The sequence below is a fragment of the Otolemur garnettii genome, unplaced genomic scaffold (assembly GCF_000181295.1).
Source record: "Otolemur garnettii isolate 467f Iridium unplaced genomic scaffold, OtoGar3 scaffold00005, whole genome shotgun sequence".
NCBI classification, from domain to species: domain Eukaryota; kingdom Metazoa; phylum Chordata; class Mammalia; order Primates; family Galagidae; genus Otolemur; species Otolemur garnettii.
In genome coordinates this window covers 1,805,384-1,832,172 of record NW_003852400.1, presented here as the reverse complement: position 1 = coordinate 1,832,172, position 26,789 = coordinate 1,805,384, and the positions used below count along the sequence as shown (strand labels likewise).

Here is a 26,789-nt window from a genome sequence, read left to right as displayed (position 1 = left end):
AGCAACCTCCAACTCCTGGGCTCAAGCGAGTCTCCTGCCTCAGCCTCCCAAGTAGCTGGGACTACAGGCGCCCGCCACAACGCCCGGCTATTTTTTGGTTACAGCCATCATTGTCGTTTGGTGGCCCGGGCTAGATTTCAACCTGCCACCTTAGGTGTATGTGGCTGGCGCCTTAGCCAGTTGAGCCACAGGCGCCAAGCCGGAGCATAGGAACTGAGACTAATCTAGTGCAATATAGTTCGGCAGCTAAAGGGATCTCTGTACAAGTATGGAGATGTTCATCTGAACACAGGACTCTGTGTTCCCTTGGAATGGCGTTTGGAAGACAGTCAAACCTACATAAATATCCTGTATTTTTCCTTGGGAATTCACACTAAGATTTTAGGTTATGTCTTCTTGAAAATATTCAGGGTTTAGTATATTCTCAAATCATATTTGTTTGTTTATTTGGGCAGATAATATGTTTCCAGTTTTCTTCTATCTTCTCCTAATCGCCAGTATTCCCTCTCTTTCTGTGTGTTTGTGTGTGGGGGTACATACACGTGTATACACACACATATAGACACATACACACATAAAAATTTATAATTGTGTGTGAATGTATATATTCCTAGGATATCTGTAGAGTAAAAAAATCTAAAGGTGAAAATGAAGAGTCTGAGAAAATTTGACTTGTAAAATCTTAAAATGTCTGTTTACTTTTTTTGAGAACTTTTATTGCTTTTCTTTGCAAATTTAAAAAATAGTAATATTAGCTCACAATAAATAACCATCCTTACAGCTGAATAGGAATAGTTGAGAGGCTTTTCCAAAGATGTTTAAGATTTTCTGTTTCGCTCTATAAAATCCCTCTGAAACTTGAGAGGGCAGGTCTTACTTTCCATATTTCATAAGTTGAGAATTTAATTTAATTTTGTATGATTTGCCCATGGTTTCACAGAAAGCAGTGGACCAGTAGGATCCTCCTGCTCCCATTCTCTGACTTTGATTCCTGAGGGAGAAAGGACCAGCAAGTCCTCCACCCTGAATCTCAGCTTTCTTTTTTGATAGCTAGACTAAAAAACCTAGGAAAATGGTGAAGGTAACTGTTAACTTGCCAAAAGTTTATATAGGAAACACTGTGTTTCATCTCTGCAAGTGAATATGGCAGCATATGGATGCAAGAGACTGGATTTGTGGTGATTATTGTCACAACCCAGTGTTGACCTTCACTATGCCGTACCATCTGCCTGGTTCACCCATCTTCTTACCTATCTAATCCTAGGCCCATTTATGGTAGAGAAATGAAAATCATAGTTGTATTACCCCACTACCCCCAATTTAGACATTGATAGGACATCTAGCAAAAATATCTAGGAGAAGTAAAGGAAAATAATTTATAGTAAGTAAAATGTATTTCGGGGGTACATGTTTCAGTATATACCTAAGACGACATAATGTGGTTAGATTCTGCCACCCAGATGCAGAATCACTGAGAACATAGAAGCTGCAAATGGAGTCTGATCAAACGTAATTGTACTGGCTATCCAGACACCACAAGTGTCACGTGGTTTCCTGAAACAGGGACTGTCTATTAGTAAAATTCCAAACAAGACAAAAGACAGAAAGGAAACAAAACAAAATTCTTTTGATTTATGTTGTTGTGTTGTGGAAAATTCAGTGTACATAAAACTGCATAAAATAATCATACGTGTACATATAAAGCAGTGTTAGGATCTAGGCCGAGATGTTTGTGTTTGTAAATGCACTTTTTTGCCAGTGTGCATTTCCATTTGGCTCTTTGAAAGTTATGCAGGACAGAAGTTGTGGGATGCGCACAGTCTTTGTTGTACAATTTGTAGAATTTGCCTGCCAGAGGTAAAGGGTGTTCTCTGAATTACTGTGACAATCCAGATTGCCCCCAGAACTTTAGAAAACACTTTCTAGATGACAATGCCACTTGGGTGGAAAATTGATGCCTTAAACACTTCAGAAAGGCACAGAACCTAAGGACTCCAGGAGAACAGTTTTCAACATTTCAAACCAGTCCTGTAGTTTCATCATCTAGAGAGGCGAGGGGGCAGGAGGGCAGAGAATGTCTACTCTATTTTTGCCCCAAGGCTGAGATAGGTTTTTAACCTTCACCTAGCCCTTATCTGCCTGTATCCTCTGTTCTGCATTCCTGTGGTTGAACTTTTTGTACTTTGTTTCCATTCACTGTCCTTGTAGCTTTCTGGGGAGGCTCTCTTTAGACAAGGTTCTGTGGGAGTGGTGCAATAAAAGAAAACTGAGGCACTGTCTGTGTGTGTGTGTGCACACACTGAAGTACACATAACATGTAATTTACCTGATGAAAGGTTTGGGTTTTTTTTTTTTTTTTGTATAAGTAATTTGTTACACCTAAGGGACTGTAACAAACCAGAATGTTCAACCTGAGGAGAACTAGGCCTGCTGTACTGATACATACCTGTGGTGCATGTCTGGTCTGTGAAAATTAGGTCAACTTAAGGAGGTGGTCAGTGTGGGGAGGTGGTCAGTTGTGGAGGTTCTACTGTGTAGGGCTAAAGTATTTTCATCTATAAATAGTAAAAATTTTATCTTTTAATCAATTTGGAAGATGTAATTTTGCCATAAACTATAATATTTTAATAATTGGTTTTTTGAATTACTTCACAAAATTAATCTTCAGTAACAATGAAGATCAATATAGAAGAAAATAATCACCTCTGGTACAACTTTAGGAATCAGAATTTTTGTTTTCTTTTCTCTCTGAGGCAGCATTTTGGTGCTAGCTACTCCCAAGTCCAGTTTCTCCAGCTCTGCTGCAGGGTGGCTGTGTGATTTAAAGCAAATTAATCAATTTCTCTGAGCCTTACTGTACAGATTGCTCATCAGTAATGTGAAGATGCTGATATTTGACAGCTTGGTTGTAAAGATTGATGTAAAACATTTTAGACACAGTTTTCTTCTAGTACTTGTGCCTGTGCATACATATTTATCATGCAGTACAACCAGAGTACGGATAAAAATTTTTTGTCTTCTCTTTACTTGACCTGGGTGTTTCTGTAGTTTAAAGATTTCATAATTATTGTTTCAAAAGTATTGAAATATTAAAAATAAAATATGAAAAATATAAAAATATTAAAAAGTATTATAGTAGACCTATTATATTATGTTGCCAAAACATTCTGTGTAATACACGATAATACCATAAACTTATTTGCTTCTCTCATGCATTTTTTTTTAACCCTTACATCTTGAGATAACTCTGTCAGCAAAACCAAAAAGACACATAGCTGAGTGGAATCAGAGTGGGCAGGTGGTAGGCTTGCCGGCTGGGTGGTGCACACACCAACCTGAAATTGTAGCCTCCCGTGCAGCAGTTTGCATGTCACGGACATGTTTGTGTTGTACAAGAAAATGTCAAACCACAAATATTAAATCTGAAACTTTCCTCACTTAAAAACAGTGTACATGAGCATTTTTAGTTTTGTGTCCTAATTATATTGTTTTTAAAGTGATGCTGCTGAGTAGATTTATTCACATACTGCTTTTTCCTTCTCTCAGTAGTACTTCTTAGGCTAAATCTCTGAAAGCAGAATTACTCTACTAAAGGACACAAACCATTTATAGGGCTGAGTGTAATTGCCAACTTGTTTTTTTAAAGTGTTATATAGATTTACACTGTCCCTAGTTGAGTAGTTTCAGTCAACGTGTATCTAGGGATTTTTATTTTAAAGTGTTTTGCGGGAACTAATTTAATAGGTGAAATGTTGATTTTAATTTTTATTTCTTTAGTTATTAGTGACTTTAAGCACGTTCATACACTTTCTTATGAATTTTGTATTCATATTTTTCTGTATTTAAATTATAGGATCATTTACCAATTTGAGCCTTTTCAGGGTTTTGGGAAAATTAGACTTTTATCTAATCATACTATTTTGCTTTTTCCTTTAGCTCCAGTAATAAACCGATTCACAAGGCGTGCCTCAGGTAAGTCTGACTATATTATTGATTTTGCATGCTGATGGCCGTGTTTAAAAAATGATGGCATTGGACATGAAGGTACAAAGAGAATAACTGCTGTCGAATAATAATGTATTTGTTTCCCAGAAAACATAACCATCTGATATACTTGTGATTGAGGAAATAATTGAAAATGAAAAAAGTTCAGAGTGACTAAACTTAAAGTGACAGTGATGTGCCTTTTTAAGTGGAGACTCTCACCCCAAAGTGTTTTGCACTTGAGCTTAGCCAAAAGGCGGAGACATTCTTACCCCAAACTGTTTTATTCTTGCTCTTGATAAATTACTATCTGATTTATCAGCCACAATTTAGAAGGAGTGATTTGGCAGATAGGTGAAAGGGCATTCTAGAAACAATGATGAGTGAGAGTTTTAAAAAATAGGGTTTTAAATAAGGGGCAGGAAAATTATTAAAATGCAGATGTAAGAACTTGTCCTTATGGCAGGCCATTTAGAATTGGAGAAAATTGCTTTACATTTGTAAATGTCCTGGAGGCCATTGCTGTCTTAAATATACTTTGATAATCTAATGTATAGTCACAGTGGTAGACCATTGACACATGCTTAAATTAGGTTCCCTATACTGCTGCTACCTTGACCGGCAGGAAGAATGGGACACAGTTAAGAGCATTTCTGTCTAATGTGGTTTAAGTAAAATGAGTTTGGGCATTGAAATGGATAGACTGTTGGAAAATTCACCCTTTAGAGTACCTTCTTCTCAGAAGATAGATAAGTGATAAGTGAAGTGTTTCTATGTTTGGGTTAAGAAAATTTCTCTTTTATATATAACTGGGAGTATTTTGTTGAGAAATACAAAATAAACAACACAAACAGATCATCTTTGAAGTTTATATAATACAAGTACGTGATTTATAAATATAACTAACTATTTCTACCTTTGCTATAATGTTAATGATATTTTAAGGTTGAATTTTATTTTTGATTTGTTGGCAGTTACTGGTATAATTTACTCTTGTTCATGTAGGGCCAGGTCCATAGGGACAGGAATTAGGAAAATGTGCTATGTTGGGATGGTATGCACTTTATCATTCTCAGCTTTTGGAAACTCTAGGCATATTTACTTTAACGGATCAAAAAAAAAAAAAAGTATAACTTGTAAATGCCTTTTGTAGAATGAAAGGTTATATTTCTGTCAGTCAGCCATCAATTTTATCCCAAAGCAGAGCTATCAAGTGTGATTATGGTCTAGTGTAGTAGACTTTTGTGAGCAGTGGTGGAAAAAAGGGAGGAAGAAAAGAGGATCCATATTACAATATCTTGTCTTCATGATGTGAAATTCTTTGAATAGGAACTTAGTTCAGAGTCTTAAAATAAATAATCTCCCTTCCTGCCTCAAACTGCATGACCTGTGACATTTATTTCTGGCCAAGTTCCATTCGTATGTGTTATATCATCATTAACTGATGGTTCAGAGGCTCTAAGATAGAGATTAGTTTTGAAATATCACTGTTTTACTTTGTTTACCCTCCTAAATATGCATCTAGTGTATCTTACCAAGTTTTGGCTGGAAATGTAGAGATGATAGATTGCCAGTGAAGAAATACAAATTCAAATCAAATGTTGCATTTATTCCCAGAATGTCAGGTAATAGGAAATTCCAGTGAACACAGGAACAGCAGGGAACAATTTGGTATAAATATGGTGATATCAGGTTTGGGACCAATGCATAGCAATAACCCTTAGTAAAACTGTTACCCAGTAACGCGCTAGAAACCATTATGAGATGAATCTTAACACTGATTATTGGAAGAAGAAGAAAATTAACTTACGGAGTGCCACTGATGGGTCTGGCACTATGCTAATCATTCTGTATACATTTTCAATCTTTTAGGCAAGGGAAGTAAAATTATATTTGGTACCTTGGATCAAAATTATAGGGGCATAAGAAAAAAAAAGGAATGGGACCTATTTAATCATCTACACAGCTGTAATTTTTTTACTTTCTTATTTTACGTCTTATAATAGTTTGTCTAAAGCTTCTCAGGCAAAGAAGAATGTAGAAACAGTTTTAAGTTACCCCAAGGCGAACATTCCACAGCTCTTTTTAATTTAATTAAGTGGCTACAAATGAAGTTAATGGCAGAGATATACATCAACTTTTTAAAAAGTTACATTTTCTGAAAATAAAAATGATTACTCAAAATACAGAAAATTATATTTGATAATGAAAAATACATCTTAAGATATATTTTTCTGAGTTTTATTTCAGAAATAGTTTTTCTTTTCAATACTAAACTACAGATCTTTAATGTGAAAACTATAATTTAGGGAAAGAAACTAAGTCAGGTAAAACAAACCAGAAGTCTATAGAAGAGTTTCTTTCTTACTCATATTTACCTATTCTTTTTATTTCTTATTTATCTATTATTTTAAAATAATTATGACAGTGTTACATATATATTACAACAATAGATGAAATATATATATTGCTGTATATTTAATCACTGTTGATTGAATGAAAAGAAAAAAATATTTTGAGTTATAATTAATATATTTCTAATCTTCTGAGTTTCCTAAATCTTTGGGGTTTTGGCTTTTATTTATTTATTTATTTTTTAAATAAGAGTGTCACTTTGTCACCCTCTGTAGAGAGTGGTGACATGATAGCTCACAGCAAATTCAAACTTGTGGGCTCAAGTGATTCTCCCGCCTTAGCCTCCCAAGTAACTAGGATATAGGCGCGACCACAATGCCAGTCTATTTTTTAGAGACAGGGTATTGCTCTTGCTCAGGCTGATCTCGAACTCCTGAGCTCAAGTGATCTACCTGCCTCGGCCTCCCAGAGTGTTAGGATTATAGGCATGAACCACCATGCTGGCCTGGTTTTTGGCTTTTAATATTAATACTACATGAATTAAGTACAATATTTTATTTTATTTATTTTTATTTTTACTTTTTGAGACAGAGTCTCATCTATTGCCCCAGGCTAGAGTGCTGTGGCATTATCCTACTTCACAGCAACCTCAAACTTCTGGGCTCAAGTGATCCCCTTGCCTCCACTTTCTGAGTAGCTGGGACTACAGGCATCCACCATAATGCCCAGCTAATTTTTCTGTTTTTTTAGTAGAGACAGGGTCTCACTCTTGCTCAGATTCATCTTGAACTCCTGAGTTCAAACAGTCCACCCATCTTGGCCTCCAAGAGTGCTAGGATTTACAAGGATGAGCCATCATACCTGACCGAGTATAATATTTTAAACCTGAATGATTTTAACAAAAGATTTTTTTACCTGTTATAAGATTTATGAAGATTCATGTTTTTGTTAAGAAAACACTTAACAAATAGATTACTTAGGATCATTTTACACTTTTAATAACACTATTTGTGCTACAAGACCTTGGGTGGTGTACCAAGGAAACAAACTTGTCAACATATGGTCAACAGAAGGATGTTCCACTAAGTACATGTGGTTTGTGTCTAGTCTATGAACATTAGGTCAAGTTAAGGAGATGGTCACTGTAGGGAGGTGGTCAAACTCGGAGGTTCTACTATATAAATATAAAAGGAATCAGTTTCACTTAGTATTTTGAAATAGAACCATCAGCGTTTGTAGAGGTTTCAGGGTTTCATAAACTAGTTTTCCATGTGGTATAGGTGGTGAAAGGCATGAAACAGAGTGTGAGTAATGGAAGTAAGTGTAGATTAGTGCCAGAAGGATAGAGCCCTAACTTATTAATTAGATTGGACTTTATAAAACTTTATGACAAACTGTCAGAAATCCAGATACAGTATGTCTTTGGTATCACCCTGATAGCACCCGATAACCTAACTTTTTTTTTAAGACATAGCACTCCCTAGTCCTATTTTTAAACAAAAGGAAAAGAAATACTGCTTTTGTTCTTTTTAAACCCATTTCAATTTAATAATCTTTTCTTTATCAGTACATCCTTTAAAAATACAGAGTAGTAAACTTGGCTGGCGGCTCATGCCTGTAATCCTAACACTGGGAGACTGAAGCAGGATTGTTTGAGCCTAGGAATTTTAGCCTGAGCAACAGAATGAGAGATCCTGTTTCTGAAAAAAAGAGAAAATTAGAGAAAGACAATCCATTTTATAATATAGGCTTTCATTTTTGGAAGATTATCCTTTTTGATGGAAGATTAATACACCATTTGTTATAATTATTCTTAAAAATTAGGAGAAGTAGTAGTAGCTCACTAAGTTTTTTAGGAGTACAGCTTTAAGCAAGGAATAATCGTGTTGCTTCATCAGTATGGGAAGGATACTAGGATTGTAGATGTCCTCAAACTATGGCCTGCAGGCCACATGCAACCCACCTAGGACATTTACCCAGCCTGCCGGGTATTTTTGCCGCTGCTGCCTGTCCTGCTTAGCATCTGACTCATCCTGGGGCCTGCAGTCCGGTCCTCCAACGGTCTGAGGGACAGTGAACTGGCCCCCTGTTTAAAAAGTTTGAGGACCCCTGGTTTAGAGTGATACAGCAGACTTGAGCTCCAGTTTACTCTGTGAATTTACATGTAAGTTTTATTTACTTAATTAATTTTATTTTCTTTCAGTCTGGGATCTTAACAGCTATCTGCAAGCTTGTTGTGAGGGTTAAATTAGATGGTTTTAACATAGCTACCAGCAGAATTTATTAGCCTTAGAGAGTTGGGGCTCAGGTCCCTTCTCTCAAACACGGTTTAAAACAAAACAAAGTAGTAAAACCCTCAGCTTAGTGCCTTACTCTGTCAGCAAAAAACAAAACAAAAATAACAACAACAAAAAAAACTTAGTCACTAACACTATTGATATTCTTTAATATGGGCATCTCTTTTTATTGTTTGCACATTATAATTTTTAACAATGATTATAATGATTTTCCTCTGTGGATTTGTCTCTGAATTGGGGGTGGAGGAAAGAAATGTCCAAAGAGTCTTTTAGACAATGCATTGCACCCTGAAGTTAGACCTCTTTCTAATTTTTTTAATCTAAAACTTTTATTGAAAAAGTCATGCATATAGAAAGGTTTACAGAACAGTTCAGTGAGCACCTTTAGGTTTAGGTTCCCCAGTTGTTAGTATTTTGTCACATCTACCTGCACTCTCCCTTCTTTACACACATACTTTTCACTGAGTCTTTTGGGAATCCTAAATACTTTAGGCTGTATCTTCAAAGAGCAAGGGCATTCTTCTAGGAATTTAGGAATTTAGCCTTGATACAATACTAGTATCCATTAAAATATAAAGTCTCGAGTCAGATTTCCTCAGTTGTCCTCATACGTCCTCTCTCTTTCTTTTTCTTAATTCAGATTCATTTGAGAATTTGTATTGCATTTAATTGTCATGACTCAGTTTTCTTGTCTTTCATAAATTGACTTCTTGAAGTTTTTGAAATTTACTTTTTCAGAGTTTTGAAGGTTATCCCTAACAATGAAATGGTTCCTTATATCTCCTGTTATGAATTACTAGGTGGCAGGGGCCCAGCCACAGTCTGGTCAGTGTGCCCTCTTGACGTCTGTGAAATCTTTGCATTTACATTTAGTATTGGTTTCAAGGACTACTGTTGAGCAGTACTTGCTCTGATATGTAAGTAGAACTCCAAATTATGAATTTGCTAATTTTCTTTTCTTGTATAATTAGCCGCTCTTCAATTTTGTACCATAACATGAACATTGAATTTTATATTTAACAGAGCTAACATTTTACACTTTTCTCAAAACTAGTATTTAGGATAATTCAGAGGTGAAATTACATCTTTAAAACTCATACACCCACTCTGTAAAATGGCATATTAAAAAACCCTGAGTGAAGTCCCTGAAACAGAACATGATTAGTCCCCTCAAAGTAGTGAAATAGTGGAAGTTCAGTTCTTGTCTCGAATCTGATTGAGGGAACATGTGCTTCCTTGATTCATAGAGCATATGCTTCCTTTTTGTTTTGTTTTGGAAGTATTTTATAGCCTTGCTGTTCATTGTTTCTACTTTAAAGTTATCTGATGATAAGAACTTTTAATGCTCAAATTATTTTTTTCCAGTGGTCATTCTCATATTGTCAGACTAATTTGCAAGTATCGTTATAGTTACATTTGTAGTTTGTTTGAAGTAGGCTTCTTTTGGATCACATTTCAAACTTAGTCTTTACCAATACCTACAATGCATATTGGGAGAATACTGCTTTTACAAATTAATTCACTAATTCTTTCAGCAAACATTTACTGACTCCCTATTGTGTGTGCTCAGGGTAGTGCTCGGAGTGCCAAGAAGAATAAGATGCAGCCCTTATGAAGCTTACAGTCTAGCGGGGAAGCTGGCTGTGATGCATAGTGTGGTAAATACCTTAACATCCACAGGGCGAAAGGAAGGAAATATATAGGTCTTCCAGGGCATGTAAGGAGAGAGAGTATTTTTACTTTATCACTAAAAGCTGTTATTACTTAGTATTATTATATAAAGTCTGTTTTCATAGTATGCTGCTATATATTTTACCTCTGCCCTGAAGACCTAGGGCATGGTATGAGCAAATGTCCATGGCTCATACAGTAAGGACTTATAGCCAGGAGTTATTTTTGTCTTTAATTTACCATTGCTTCAAAATATAGTAGTACCTCTATAACCCAACGGACTGTAACAAGCTGGTCAATATACAGAGCTGGTCAACATAAACAACTAAGCCCACCGTACTGATAAGTACATGTCTGTGAAAATTAGGTCAACTTTTTTTTTTTTTTTAGAGACAGAGTATCACTATGTCACCCTTGGTAGAGTGCTATGGCATCATAGCTCACAGCACCCTCAAACTCTTGGGCTTAAATGAGTCTCTTGCTTCAGCCTCCCAAGTAGCTGGGACTGCAGGTGCCTGTCACAACGCCTGGCTATTTTTTTGGTTGTAGTTTTCATTGTTGTTTGGCAGGCCTAGGCTGGGTTCGAACCCGCCAGCTCAGGTATATGTGGCTGGCGCCCTAGCCACTGACCCACAGGCGTTAAGCTGAAAATTAGGTCAACTTAAGGAGATGGTCAATATTAGGAGAGGCTGCATAGGCTCTGGATTCAGATAGGCCAAAGTTAGAGTAGCTCTCTCTGGTCTGCATGTTAAAAACCTGTGTGGGTTTGTCCTGAGTAAAGTTCAGTTTTTCTGGGTATAAAGTGGGGATAATGCCCCTCTCTTAAGATTATTGCTGTGATCAAACAATAAGTCATCTATCAAAAACACTTAGCACAGTATCCTCTGCAGTGTGGTTTCACAGTATCAGCCTGTTGTCTAAATGTGTCTCCTGGATAGACAGGAGTTTCTAGGCGGGTCAGAAGTAGTTTGTAGGCTGCAAAGCTTGATATGTAGAGTTAGTCAGAAGGACAACATCCGTGGAGAAGCGGAAATCAAGAGTCAAATATACAGTTCCACTGAGGCAGCCAGATGAAACCAGAAGTGTCAGTACTGGGCAAGGGAGGATGGAGGGTGGGACCTGAAGAGGCTCTCTGAGCTGCCAGGGCACAGTACTAGTGCTTTTCGTTGGGGGCTCCAAGTCAGTTGGGGGCTCCAAGCCACTTCCTACACCTGTTAGCTTTCTGTGCCCAGACTAAATTCAAGTGGATTCTCCCTGATTCATTACAAACAATCTGCGGGAACAGAGCAAGTGCCACTCCTGTCCCATCCCCAGCTGCTTGCCTCTCCTCCTCTGTGCCCTGGCAGCACTGATGTCCTGATACTGCTTCAGCAAACCGTGCCCTCATGTGCTTTAGCATGCTGTGGGAATTGGGGCCCAGTGGAATCTAATGTGTGTCTCTGGTTCTTTCTGTTATGCCCAGGAAGGCTGACAGATTATCTTGAGGCAAATGAGAAATTAGATTCTCTCTAGAACTTAATCGCCCCTTCCCTAGTGTTCTCCTTGAGGCTCTAGGGAAGGGTGAAAGGAGATAATAGTAGAAGCAACATGACCACAGTTCAGGAGGGGCAGGCTGGGATGAGGCGTAGCCTGCTGATCCTCCAGGGCCCTCAGACTGTTCACCAGCATTAGGAGGGGCTTGGGAAGTATGTAGCCCACCAAACCCCATGTGTCCTGACTACTGCCTCTGGGGATGGGGGGATCGGGTAGATCTATCAGACAGACAGGAGTGGACTGAATGCACATGTGAGCTTATGACAACTATCTTTAGTTATGGTCCCAGTTTAGGTCACCACTTCACAAGCTCTATGTGCAGAGCACCAGTATTTTGTTTTTGTTTTCTCTATCTACTGCAGAGAAGCATTTTTGTAAAATATAAAATTGCCCCCAAGCAATATCAGATCACTATAATGGTTTCTAAATACTCTTACTCTCTGTACTTACCTCATTGTAGACTGCTGTGGCTTGGGTGATATGTCCTTGCTGTGATCTACTTGAGATACAGAAGTTCTCAGAACAAGCTTTTATGAAGGAGAATTACACATTTACCTAAAAGAACTGATTATTTAAAAAACAAACAGGGTGGTGCCTGTTGCTCAGTGGGTAGGGTGCTGGCCCCATATACTGAGTGTGACGGGTTTGAACCTGGCCCCGGCTAGCTAAAACAGCAGTGGCAACTGCAACAAAAATAGCTAGACATTGTGGCAGGCGCCTGTAGTCCCAGCAACTCAGGAGGCTGAGACAAGAGAATTACCCTAGCCCAAGAGCTGGAGGTTGCTGTGAGCTGTGACACTACGGCACTCTACTGAGGGTCTGAGGGTAACAAAATGAGACTCTGTCTCAAAAAAATAAAAAATAATAATAAAAAATTAAAAACAAACACAACTGTTATTTCACTACTGTGGCATTTTGTCAGGACAGACTGCAGTGCCAACGCCCCTGGGATAGTGGAATGGTGGGGTGCAGGAGCGCTGCTGCGGGTCTAGGGTGCGCACGCTGGCTCTTCTGCTGTAGGTATGCCTGCTCACATCTGGAGCACCCCTCAAACTTCTGTTAAGTGTGCCTATTCATAGCTGGAGCACTCCACAGACTTCTGCTGTTAAGTAAGGTGACCAGACATCCCGCTTTTTAACAATTTGTCCCACATCCCTTGGCGTTTTAAAAAAGGCCCGATTTTTGGAAAGAATGCACGACAAGCTAGGGAACAATGGGACAATGGGAAGGGAATATATGGTTTTTGGCTGCTGAAAAGGTTAATGTAACTCCATTTGGGAATGAAGAGGTTAATGTAACTTCATTTGGAAATGAAAAGGCTAATGTAAACTCCCTACTCCCCTCCTGGGCAAGGTCACCCAGGTGGACTGGCGCCTTACTCCTTTGAGCCACAGGTGTCACCCTATACATAATTTTTTTTAATGTATTATATTTGTAAATTGTACTTATGTTGAAATTAAAAATATATATTACGATACTATTTTTGCATTCTATGAACATTTTTGTTGTTCCACATAGACCAAATTTTTAATTAAGAACCCTCCCCACCCCCTGTCAATGGCGTCCCACTTTACCAATGTTCAAAATCTGGTCACCTTACTGTTAAGTGTTCCTGTTCATATTTGGAGCACCCCACAAACTTCTCTTGCCTGGCTTTGCTGCAGCTCACAGCTCAGCTCCGTCCCCCACCCTCAGCATTTTCTTTCTGGATGTCATTCATGCATGACAGCTGGGCTCATGCCCCTGTTACTGTCACACACCATGTGATACTGATAGTTTGTTCACCTATTTCCCTCTCCTAAACGTTGAGGTTCATAGATAGTGAAATGAGGCAGAAGTGCATTTCTGGTTGATGTCACAGAAAAAAACAATGTGAAATGAGGAAATGAGAATGCTGGACAGATGGGAAGGTTTGGCCAGGTATGTGGCAGAGGGGCGTGAGATCCCTGAGGTAGAGTGTGCCAGTCGGGACCACTGTCCTGTTCAAGCAGTCTGTCTATTGTATGCATAAATGTGCCAAAGTGGAAGTCGAATGAAGTTTCAGTGGAATTAAGACACCCCCCCAAAATTTGAAGATGGTCTTTCAAATGGGTTGTCAGCTTGCACATTGAAGTCTTCTGTGTTGATGTAAAATTTGAGTGGGAAGGAAAGTGTGGAAGGGGCACCGGCACAGGTGACTCTCAGAGGAGCCCTGATGTTTGCATAGGCGTGCCCAGGAGTGGTGTGGATGCCAGGGTGGGGAGCCTGACAGTCCTCTCATTGTCTTTCCGATCCCACTGTGTGCAGAGAGCGGAACCCTCTAGGAAAAACTGTTCTTGGGAACAGGGTATTAGTTAAGGCAGAGAAAAGTGGCAGAAGTGTGGTACAGAATATTTTAAGATTGTAGAGAAAGTGTTGATAAGGAGGGTGGTAGTGGCCAGGAGGAATCCACAGGTCAGCAGTTCAATTGTAAATACTTATTGAGCAGTAGCCATTGTTGGGGGCTGCTCTAGGCACAGCAGTAAATGCTCTGTGCCCTTGAGACACTTAGGGTCTAATGGGGAAGCTGAAGGAGGAGGGAGATGAAATGGGGGAAAAGGTTGTACAGAGGGTCTTGCATCTTGTGGGCAAATAAGGATGACAGGGCATAGTTGGATTGATAGTTTTTAGGTTATAATTTATTCACTAGACATGTTTACTTAAGCTTTCCTTCAGGCTAACTCTGTCGGCTTCCCAGGGAGAGCACTTTAACCTTCTGGTGTTTACAGAAGGCAGTATTGTGTAAAAGGGGGATCGGATTTGGGGCTATTTTAAGGTATGCTGTGAATATTTTTAAAGATCATTAATTAAATTATTTTTGAAAAGTTCAAAGCACAGTAAATATATTTTTTAACTCTTTTTTTTTTTTTTGATCAACATAATTTAAATGTGCCATGGAACTTTGACTATGGGTTCTAGTGTGCTCTGAGATAAAAAAGGTTGAAAAACACTGGCTTAGTGACTGATACATGGTGTGAATGCCAACTAAACTTTTATATATTATTAGGCTCAATTTATCAAATTTTAATCTACCAAAAACACCATAACATTAGTATCTATTGTTTCTTCCTATAAATTTATCACACCTAATTTTAATGTGCCAAAATACATAATTTCGTGTATCTTTTACAACTAACTCCCCTACCCTAAATTTGGATGGACTTAACATTGTATTGGTATTTGGGGGGGGGTGGTAGTAGGGATTTCCCATAGATTTAACATTCTTTAGCTTTTTAGATGAAACCAATTCAGCCTCCCATAAAATTGTAGACTTATTTTGAAAATAAATTGATGCACCTTTTAAAACATTATTAAGCAAGTGTGTGTAAAAGCAGCCTCCCCCCCCCCCACGCCCCTCAGCCGTCAGATCAAACCAAATGCTTTGGAGCTGGTAACTAGAGAATGTTACTATCATGGGGTTCTGAGTCTCTGTGAGCCAGACAATGTATTTTATACTAGCTAATCATGCTCATGCTCTCTGATACTTTAAAAGTTGATGTTATAACTAAAAAACAAAGCAGGAACTCAGGTCTTCTCTTTCCTTTACCAGTAAGAATCAGGTTGTTCCTCTTCCCTGCTCCTCTATCCCCCTTATTTTTATTTTTTATTTTTTCTAGTTATTTCATAATTTACTAAAACCAGAGAATATTGATTTTGTTGTTATTATTGCTTTTTCTCAGAAAACTATAATAAAACTGACAAAACATTAAAATATAGATTAATAGTATAGTATATTTCAGGATGATGGAAAAGAGGGGCCTGTCATTTGAAAGATTACATAATTGTATTATTAGACCTGTTTCAAGGAATTATGAACGTTGTCTTTATTGACTTTCTTTTAAAAAGGTAGAGCACCTTCTCCTTAGATATTTGGAAATGGAATTCCAAGTGATGGGTCCCCTTTGAGAACAGAGGCAGACCTTTAGTCTACTCACTGAGCAATGTAGGGCATATACACAGCACATACTCACGCGTCTGTGCTTTGAGGACATTTTGCAGCTCCCCAGGTGTTGTGCTGAGTTTCAGCAGGTTGCTAAGTGGTAGTCTGCAGCAGAAACCAAAAATTTAACACTTGCCATATCTACTCTCTGGCTTTCTAAAAACAAATTGTTACCCTCATGTTGCCTTGCTGTTTGGTATTGTTACTGTATTCAGATTCTGTGGCTCTGCTTGCTTCTCTTCAGCACATTTATATGAGGGGAACTATTTAATGCTTTTCAAGTACTTTTTTTATTTTTGATTTGAAAGCTATCTTTGGAATTAAAATAATGAAAAAGTTTATAATCCAGAGTTATATTTTACTGAATAAAAAATAAACACTGGTTATATTACATAAGCAATTAGAAGGTAAATGAAGTTAAGATTTTCCTTCAGTAGAATGATCCTTTTGGAAGGGATTCTTGATGTTAGACTGGATTGTCGGTGAGAATGAAGTCTCTTGGGCTTTCTGTGGCCCCTAGTTGTTGGATCCTAAGGGGGCTGTTCATGTGAGCTTCAGTTCATCATCTATAAACGTGTTAAGAGTACCTAACTAAAAAGAAAGTACCTCACACATGGATTAAAGAGATAATGAATGTAAAATATTTAACTCATTTCCCAAAGTATAGTGAGACTATATGTTTGCTAGTAGCATTACTAATACTATCAAGACTTTTTTTAGAATTTAAAAAGAATTAAAAAAAAAGAATTTAAAAAGAATTGATCAAAAATGTCTTCATAGGCTGGGCATGGTGGCTCACGCCTGTAATCTGAGCACTCTATTGCCTCCTCTCCAGTTATCACACACCTAGATCCCTGGAGTGAGCTCAGGTGTTGGAAACCAGCCTGAGCAAGAGTGTGACCCCATGTCTACTAAAAACAGAAGAACTAAATGGGTATTGTGGCAGGCACCTGGAGTCCCAGCTATTTGGGAGCGATCAGAGATTGAACCTAGTGAGTCACTCTCTGGATGTGGACTCTTCAGCATGGCCTTAAATAAGGGCCAAAGCCCCACTCAAGTATCCTATGCAGTCATCTTGATTGAGAATCTGTGAGGTGACTCAGTTAGTGACGTATAGCTCTCAAGGAGGGGACATTTCAACAAGACCTGGGAAGAACAGGGTGGAGGATGAGGGGAAAGGAGAACATTCCAGGCAAAGGGAAAGTTGTGTGCAAAGGCCTGGACCTTACTCTCTCATTCCTAGGCAAGTATGAATGTTTATCAGTTCGACTTCATTCTATGTCTTTTGTCAGCTTAAATCTAACATGTCAATCCGTTTTTCAAAGTTTACTCCTCATGTGATTCCTACACAGTTGTCGTTTATTTGTTTAATCATAGCAACTTTATGGGGTCAGTCTTCATAGCTACATTTTATAGATGGGAAAAATTGAGACTCATAAGCTTAGTAATATGCAAAAGTTGCACAATTAATGAATGACAAGAAAAAAATGGCTGAGCTGGGATATGCCTCAGTCTGTCTGAATCCTGTGATCATTCCCTGTACTGTTAGTGAGTCATTTTAGATTTACCACGGGTAATAATTTATACTCCTGCCTTGGCAGATGAATTTATCTCCCAACTAGGTTGTATGTTAATAGAGTATAGGGACCCCACCAAGGCAACTGGCCACCCTATACTCTAGTTATGTCTTTAGATATAAATGCCTGTAAATAAAAGTTGTTTTCATGTATTTTCCTAAAGCTATAGACATTTCAAAGCATTTTTCATATAGTGAAATCAAATTTTAATAGTTAAAAAATGAATTATTTAGCTGGATATGGTGGGTTACACCTGTAATCCCAGCACTCTGGGAGGCTGAGGCGGGTAGATTGCTTTAGATCATGGGCTTGAGACCAGCCTGAGCAAGAGTGAGTCCCTGTCTCTAAAAATAGCCGGGCATTGTGGCTGCTCTTGTAGTCCCAGCTACCCAGGAGGCTGAGGCAAGATGATCACTTGAGCCCAAATGTTTGAGGTTGCTGTGAGCTGTGACACCATGGCACTCTACTGAGGGTGACAAAGTGAGACTCTGTCTCAAAAAAAAAAAAAATTATTTGCAGGGTACATGCATCATTTTTGTAAAAACAATAAAGCTATTTAAAAAATACCAGGCAGTGGTTCTGAAATTTATGGAACATAAATAAGTTAAACACCTAAGGCCAACCTTACTTATTTTATAGATTGGTTCATTCAGTAAAGTTTGTTGGAAGAGAATACTTTCAGTTTTACAGACTATCTTTTACATTCTCTGATTTATATCATAGATAAACTGATAAACAATAATAGGGACTCCTGTCAAAACCAATCTTGATCCCAAGTTATAGGGTCTGACAATTAAATTCACCAACTTGCTACCATATGCATACACTGGCAGCACTATACAAACAACTCAGTGAAGTTTCATAACCTTGGTATATCACTGTCTCACAGTTGTGTTCATGTTGACATATGGCAGTGTCTTGCTGAGTGGCATACATTATTATTGCATGCCTTTGTATGCAATAACGTCTGAATGTCATTGTCATGGCAAGAATGTCAGAACTGGAATTAGAGTAATGAACAAACTTTTGTAAATTTTCTGCTAAACTTGGTAAGAGTGGAAGTGAAAACAGGGACTTGGTAGTCCAAGTTTATGAGAATAATGTCATGATTAAAGGGGCAGTGTACAAATGGATTAAGTATTTTTTGGAGGGGAGAGAAAGTGTCCCTGATGAAGAGAGGTCAGGGTGTCCAGTAATGAGCAGAACTGACAACAAAAATATTGTAAAAATTCATTGAATTATGTGTTAAAGTCATCAGCTGTAACTGTGAGAAGCATAGCAGACCAAGTAAACATCAATAGAGAAATAGGAAAATCTTGACCAAAAATGTTGGCATGAGAAAGGTGTGGCTCTTGCATCACAACGATGCACCAGCTCATACAGCACTGTCTGTGTGGGAGTTTTTAGCCAGTAAACAAGTAACTATATTGGAGGATCCCCTATACTCACCTGATCTGGGCCCCAGTGACTTTTTTCTTTACCGGAGGATAAAGGAAGTATTAAAAGGAAGACATGTTAATAACAGCCAAGACACCAAGGGTAATATAATGATAGCTCTGATGGCCATTCCAGAAAAGAGTTCCAGAATTGCTTTGAAAGGTGGACTGGAGGCTGGCATGGGTGCCCAGCTTCCCCAGGGGAGCACTTCAGAGGTGACTGCAGTGATAATCAGCAGTGAGGTATGCAGTACTTTTCCTAGGATAGTCTCACAAGCTTAATTGTCAGACCTCACACAAATCGCCTGTTTTGTGCTTATAACTCCATGGAATAGTCACTGGAGTTTGAACTTGTCATTCTTATCAATGTCTACTCTGTGGTTTTAGTCTCGGTTATTTTTGGTCATGAGCTGAACCTTTATTGTCTTGCTTTTGTTATTGTTCCAATCTTTTTAAAGCAGTGTTCTTCTTCTAAATTGTCTTTGGCTGCAGGGAACTGAAACATACATTGCATTCAATCAAATGAAAACAGGGTTTATTGAGATAATTGTAGGGGTGTGGTTCTCAAGAGCCACCAAGCCACAGGAAGGGCAGGAGAGCAGCTGGACTGGGCTTTGAACACGGTTAGGGATCTCTCCTTCTCTCACCCCTAATGCTCTTCCTTGCCGGGGGCTTCTTTCCCCATGCGGTAGGGGGTCCAACCACAGCTCCACATTTTACAGCATTTTATCAGCAACACGAAAGAGATGGATCTGCCATTCTCTTTGAATAGCCCAGCCATCATGGTTTGACCCGAAAGTTTCCTCATTTGTCCATTTGAGGTCTGCTATGATACAGAGATCAGAAGCTCTGACTTCATCTGGGACAGATTTGGTGGGCTCATGTTGAATTATTAGCAATCATGTCTGCTAGCTGATTCTTAATTCATACTGTTTGCCCTGAAGAAGCCCAGGGCAGTATCTCTGTGGACTAGCTGAGTTCCCTTTCCAGACTAAGGGGATGTCTGCAGTTCACCCAGCACATCTGCAAATCTGAAACAACTGGCAGCCCCTGAGCTACCTGTCTCATCACCTGCCCATGCAACTGCAGGTGACCCACTTGGATGTGTCTTTTTCTGTAACAGAATTATACTTAATGCAGAATGACGAGATATAACAATACTATACAAAATACAATATACAAACATTGCTTCTCTTTAAAAGAATAGGACCATTATCTTGCATATTAGTTTATCTGGCTGCTAAAGTAAAACTCACAAAGAAGAAATAATACTTTATATTTATATCACAGAATTTTCAAAGAAATGAAGTGGGAGGCTAAAGGTCACTGTCATCTTTCATCTTCTGAACTGTTTTCTGATGTTATTTTCTTCAGAACATTAAGAGCAGCCAACCACCTGGCTCCCTCAAAGTATGCAAAATTATTGCATTTTAAAATCAGATTCGATGTTATTTCTAGACTTGTAAGGGTTTCTGATTTGTAAAAGGACAGTTTTTTATTGCTGGTTTGTTTTGGAGTATTATACTGAAATAACTATAGAAGAGATGTTTTTGTGTGTGGTTGGTTGTGCTGTCACTTTAGTTAACTTAAAAAGAATTTGTTAACTCATTATTTGCAAGACAGTGTTGTGTACCTTCTATGAGACTGCTAAAGCTTAGTAATGTACAGCTTGTGCCCAAGCCCTGGAGGAGCTAAGTATGTACTGTAACTCTTCCACCAGAGAGCTGTGGGACAGCACAGCCAAGTTGCATTGTGATGAATGTCACCTCCCCTGCACATCCCACAGAGAGCCCAGCCCAGCAGAGCTGCATGCGTGTTCCCCTCAGTGAGTTTGTGCTCTGCAGGAGGCGAGGGGAGAGGTGGATCTTCTCACTGCAGGCCCGTTTGGAGCCTGCAGGCTCAGAGCATGAGCACGTCTAGGGTTTAAGGTGCCCCCTTTCCATATAGCATGGCCTCTGATGTAAGCCAGCAGTGACTTCTGGTGCCCAACAGGAGAAAAAGCAGTTTTAATGGTGGAAAACCCACTGGTTTTGGACTTCTGGTGGGACTTTGTGACAGTCTCCAGCAGTGGATTCCTATGGGATTTTTCATTGATTGTAGATTTTTGCCTCCTATGTTTAGAATTTAACCTTCATAAAGGATGAGCTTCCACGCGAATAGAGACATGAATAAGGTGCAATCTGTGTTTCTACATAGAAGACATTTCATCCTGACTGGTGTGTTTAGTTTGGGAGAAAGTGTCAGGGAGGATGTGGTATTTGAGCAGAGTTTTGAGGAAAAAGAAGGATTTGAATTGGTGAGAATGGGTCGTGGAAGGAATAAATTTCCAGTTGAGCAAACCGTGTAGATTATAATATGGTGTTGAGGGGATAGTGAAATGGTCTAATCTGTTCTGAGATATGTGGGCTTTATCATACTATTATAAGAGGAAAGGTTCTAAATATAGGTTTGGATCAGATCAGGGAAGGGGGTCTTGGAAGCTGTGGTAAGAGTTTGGGTTTCATTCTGTATGTGATGGGGAACCATTAAAAAAAGAAATTTTTTTTTTTTTTTTTTTTTTTTGGGTCATAGAGTTAAACTAGGAGGTTATCACCCCAGGAATGGCCAGGATGGAGTCCTGAAGGTTCAGAGTAGAACCTTCTAGTCCTCTGCACCCCTTTCACCCAGGGCATTGAGTGGGAAGCAGCTGAGCGGAGATGATTTCTTGCCAGAGAGAGGTGCATTTCACGATCAGACGGCCTTCCTGAGGTGTGTGTGGAGTGGAAGGACGTGAGGGTGGGCCCACTGCGCTGCTAGTGACTGCCACCAACCAACATTTCATGTTACTACAATTACTGCTTTATGAAATCTTGTCTTCTAAAGAAATTAAAAGAGCCAAAATATGTATTTGCAAAATCTTATATTTACTCACGAATTTATGTTTTAAAAATTTATAAAATTCTTATATTTATTAAGATTTTTTAATATAACACAAAATTTACCAGAGTAACCATTTTTAAGTGTACAGTTCTGTGACATTGAGTACATTCATGTTGTGTAACTGTTATCAACAACCATCCCAGAACATTTTCTTCTTTACAAACGGGAGCCCTATAACCATTAAACACTTAACTCCTCAATCCCTACATCCCTTCTCCCCCAGCACCTGGCAACCACCATGCTTTCTATCGCTGTGGATTTGAGTGCTCTAGGCACCTTGCGTGAGCAGATTCATACAGAATTTGTCCTTTTGCACCTGGCTTATTTCACTTAGTGCAATGTTTTCCAGGTTCATCGATGTCATAGCTTGTGTCAGAATTTTCTTCCTTTTTAAAAGTGAATACTTTTCCATTGTATGCCTATACCACATTTGTTTATTCATGCATCTGTTGGTGGACACTTGGTTTGCTTCCACCTTTGGCTACTGTGAATAATGATGCTGTGAACATGAGTGTACAGTATCTGTTTCAGGCCGTGCTTTCAGTTCTTTTGGGTATACTATGTGTACCTGCGTGTGCAATTGTTGAATCAAATGGTAATTCTGTTTAATTTTTTGAGGAACTGCATACTGTTTTCCACAGTGAACAAGATTTTATTTTTTCCTTCTCACCACCAACACTTATATTTGTTATTTTCTATTTTTTTTTGGCCAGGGCCGGGTTTGAACCCGCCACCTCCGGTGTATGGGGCCGGCGCCCTACTCTGAGCCACAGGCGCCACCCTTCACTGTGGCTTTATTTATTTGTTTTTTAAACAAGGGGACGGGGAAGGAAGCCTTATTGTGGTTTTGATTTGCATGCCCCTAATGATTAGTGATAGTGAACATCTGTTCACGTGCTTTATTGTCAATTTATGTATCATTTGTGGAGAAGTGTCTATTTAAGTTCTGTGCTCATTTTTAAATTGGGTTTTTCTGTTGTTGAGTTGTAGTTCTTTATATATTCTAGATATTAATCCCTTATCAGATATATGATTTTTCTGTCCTTCTCTGGGTCCAATATTTACTTTTTCTGGTGCTTTACAATTCTTCCTATTGATTTGTCTTATTATCTGGTGTTATTTCCTTTCAGGCTGAAATGCTTCCTTTAATGTCTTGTTTGCCTCACTACAAATTCTCTCAATCTTTGTCAGGCATGAGTTCATTTCACCTCCATTTCTAAAGGCTAGTTTTGCTATGTATAGAATTCTTGGGTGGCAGTTTTCTCTGTGTGGTGCCAGCACTTTGAATACGCCATCGTACTGCCTTCTGGTTTTTCTTGCTTCTGATGAGAAGTTAGTCATTGTCGTTTTTTTTAATTATTCCTTTTACTGTTTTGAAGATTTTTCTCTGGTTTTTTGACTTTTAACAGTTTACACTAAAATGTGTGTACATATGGATTTCTTTATGTTTATTCTCTTCTGAGGTTCATTAAATTTCTTGTATCTGTAAACTAATGGTTCCATAAAATTTGGAAAGTTGTCTGCCATTGTTTCTGACATTTTTTTCTGTTTCTCTGTTTCTGCTTTTCATCGAACTACCATTGCTGTTGTCTCACAGGTGTGTGAGGCTCTCCCTTTTTATTCATTCTTTTTTCTTTCAGATTTTCATATTGAACAATTTTTTTATCTTTAAATTTTTTTTTTTTTTTTTGCCGATTCAAATCTGTTGAGCTGACCTACTGAATTTTTCATCTCAGTTATTATATTATTCAACTTCAGAATGTCCATTTGGTTCTTCTTGTTACAATTTTTATCTCTTTATTGAGATCCTGTATTTGTTGAGTTATTGTTAATAATCCTTACTTGGTTAAACATAGTGTCTTTAGCTCTTCGAACATACTTAATAATAGGTGCCTTGAGATCTTTGCAAAGTGTAACAACTGGACCCAGTCAGAAATGATTTCTATTGACTGCTTTTTTCTAGTGTATGGGTCACACTTCTTTCTTTGCTTGCCTTGTAAGTTAGTGAGAATTGGACATTTTAGATTATTGTATATAGTAAGTAGTTCTGCATTCTGATGTCCTCTTTTCCTGGTTGCTTTTTTACTTTTAGTAACTTGACCAAGCTAAATCTGTGTGCTCTGTCTGTGCCATAAGTATGTGACTGTTAGTGACTCTGCTTTTTGTTTGTTTTTATTTTTAACCCTGGCTTCTCTGGGTTAGCCTCTGAGTTCTGCATGATTGACTGGTCAGAGGTTATACTATACCAGTGTTAATGGGTCTTGTGTGAGTTGAGGAGCATGTTCAAATTTCAGGCAGTTTTCAGGTTATGCCCAGTTTTTATTTTCTGCCAAGCCATGTCATGTCTCCTCTGAGTGTGCTACGGTCTTATGCCCAGCTAGAGATTTGTGGATGGCTTGGGCTCTGTCTACTTTCTTCTGCTTACCCACACAGCCTTCCAGGTAACCATCAATACTTGGAGAGTTTATCTTGTGCCTCTGTGATTATCTTGTGCCTCTGTGATTATCTCATTTTCTGTTAACATTTCTGGTTAGTTTGCTGGTCTGTTTGCTGTAGCCAAGACCACATCCTTGGGCTATCTGAACTTCTAGTCTTCCTGCTTGTCTCTTACCCAGGTGGCTGTAACCAGTAGTGCTGCTGGGCAGGATTTTTTGTTCACTTCTTCTGTTTTCTTGATCAAGTTGTCCTCTTGCAACAAAGCTGGTAGACTCCCATGCCCATCAAGCTGGGGCTGAGGGATAGCAACCCTGGGCAGGAAAGCCCTAGGCTCCTACTGTTCCAACTTGAAACTAGTAGTTTTTCATTTAGAAATGTCTTTGGTTGATTTCAAGAACCCAGATTTTTAAAATTCCTTTTCTTTAATTTTTTAGTGGTATTGTCTCATTTCTCATTGCCTTTTGGAGTTGAGGCTCTACCATGCTTCTCACTCTGCTGTACAGTAACTCAAAAGATGGGTTGTAAGTACTTATGGTATAGAGGAAACTGTATTATTACATGATTAAGATTGACATTGGTTCAGTATTTTTGTTTTTTTTTTTTTGCCAGGACTGCATTCGAACCTGCCACCTCTAGCATATGGGGCTGGTGCCCTACTCCTTTGAGCCACGGGCACCGCCTTTCAGTATTTTTTTTTCTTCTTTATTTTATTTTATTATTTTTAAATATTTAATATTTTATTTTTTATTAAGTCAAATACACATAGATCATGAATACATTCATGCATATGTGGGGTGCAATGTGCTGATTTTTTTTTTATACAATCTGATGTGGTTACATTAAACCAATCAACATAGCTTTCACCTCATTTATTTGATCATTGTGCCAAAAACATCTATGTTCTGTACTTCACAGATTTGACTTGTACCCTTGTCATATGCTCCATGGGTGAACACAACTATAGCCCAGGATGAAGGAGAGAAATGGAGTGGGAAGGGAGGGTAAAAGGCAGGACCTTCAGTATTTTTTTATGTTTTTATTTTTATTATAAGCAGTTTTACGTTAGCATTGTTAATGAGATATTTTTCATAACTATTTTCTAAAAACTTTAGTACCTTGCTTTTGTTAATTGCAGAAACTGTTTTTAGGAAGCATTAAATATAAAAGTATTTCTGCAAAAGGATTAGATGCATTTGAAAGAAAGGCTGATTATTAACAAGAAAGCTTTTTTATGTTTACTCTCTTTTTATGTTTGAGATACGAATATTTCAGGGAGTTTTACAGTTCTCTCTTTTTTGAGATATGAATGTTTAAGGGAGTTTTACAATCACCTGTTTAAAAAATTCTTTTGTCTGATTCTAAAACATAGTACATTTTTGATGAAAATGAGTAAAACCTAGGACTCTGCAAATAGCAAAATAAGAATCATTATCAGCATACTATCAAGAATAACCACCATAGAACTTGGATGTCTACCCTACCAGACTTTTTTCATGCATATTTTCTGTGAGTTCAAATGTACCTTGACACTAGCTTTTAAAAAAAGAAAAAAAAAAAACAAACAAAATTTGGTGAACATTTTTCCTTTTAGCTATTCCTATCAAATATAATTTTAAATGGCTTTATAGATGTCAGTAGTACTTACGGATATGTATTTTAATTTATTTGTTTATTGCTGGGAATTTAAATTTCTTCCCTTTTTTACCTGTCATTTCTTCAGATCAAATTACTTGATGAGCACTTGATAAATTGGGCATGAAGACATTGTCAAAGCTTGTAGTATTTCTAAACTGACCCCTGCATTCCCATTCACACCCCCAATTTAGAGTTTCACCAGTAGTACATGAGGAGGTCCATTCTAACTATGCATCTCCCCCTTTTTTAAAGATGAACTATCTTTTAATTTATTTTTTTAAATCATAACTGTGTATATTAATGCATTTATGGGGTACAATGTGCTGATTTTATATACAATTTGGAATGCTTACGTCAAACTGGTTAACATAACCTTCACCTCACTTATTTGTTTAAGACTTTTGTATTCTATTCTTAATAGTTTTGACATGTACCCCTGCATTGTGCACATTAGGTGAGGGCCCACCAAATCCCCTCCCTCCTGCGGGCCTCCTCCCTCCCTATGCATCCCTTTTAATACTGGCGTTTATTAAAAAAAAGAAACTTTTCTAATTTTTTAGACTTAAAATGTTTATTATTTTAGTTTATTTCTATGTCTCTTTTGTTATATCTTTATATCATATCATTTTTCTTTTAAATTAAAAAATGTATTTAAATTTGTCATTATTACCTCACAAATCTTGATTCAGATCTTGACCTGAAGAAATTATAAAGAGAAGAAATATAAATTCCCAATAATAAACAGTAACTTAAAATAAATATCCATGTATACTATTGATAGCTATGCAGCCATTTAAAAATTATGTTTTACAGGACTGTCTAATGATATTGAAAAATGATCACTGAATCCATTAGATTTTTTTATTTTTCATTGTTTATAAGATAGGCACATAGTTTAAACCCATATAAAATATACATGAAGAAAGTCTGATGAGTTCCCCTTTAAAAAATGGAAATGGAGCTTTTCTTTTCTTTCTTTTTTTTTTTT

General features: G+C 37.9%; 1 protein-coding gene across 1 annotated transcript in view; it reads left to right on the top strand.

Moving 5' to 3' along the window:
* PRKAR2B (protein kinase cAMP-dependent type II regulatory subunit beta) overlaps positions 1 to 26,789 on the top strand; it is a 99,645-nt gene that overhangs the window by 20,182 nt on the left and 52,674 nt on the right. Inside the window, exon 2 of the mRNA XM_003782595.2 lies at positions 3,937 to 3,972. Coding sequence (XP_003782643.1) covers positions 3,937 to 3,972 — 36 coding nt within the window. The remainder of the gene's footprint in view (positions 1 to 3,936; positions 3,973 to 26,789) is intronic.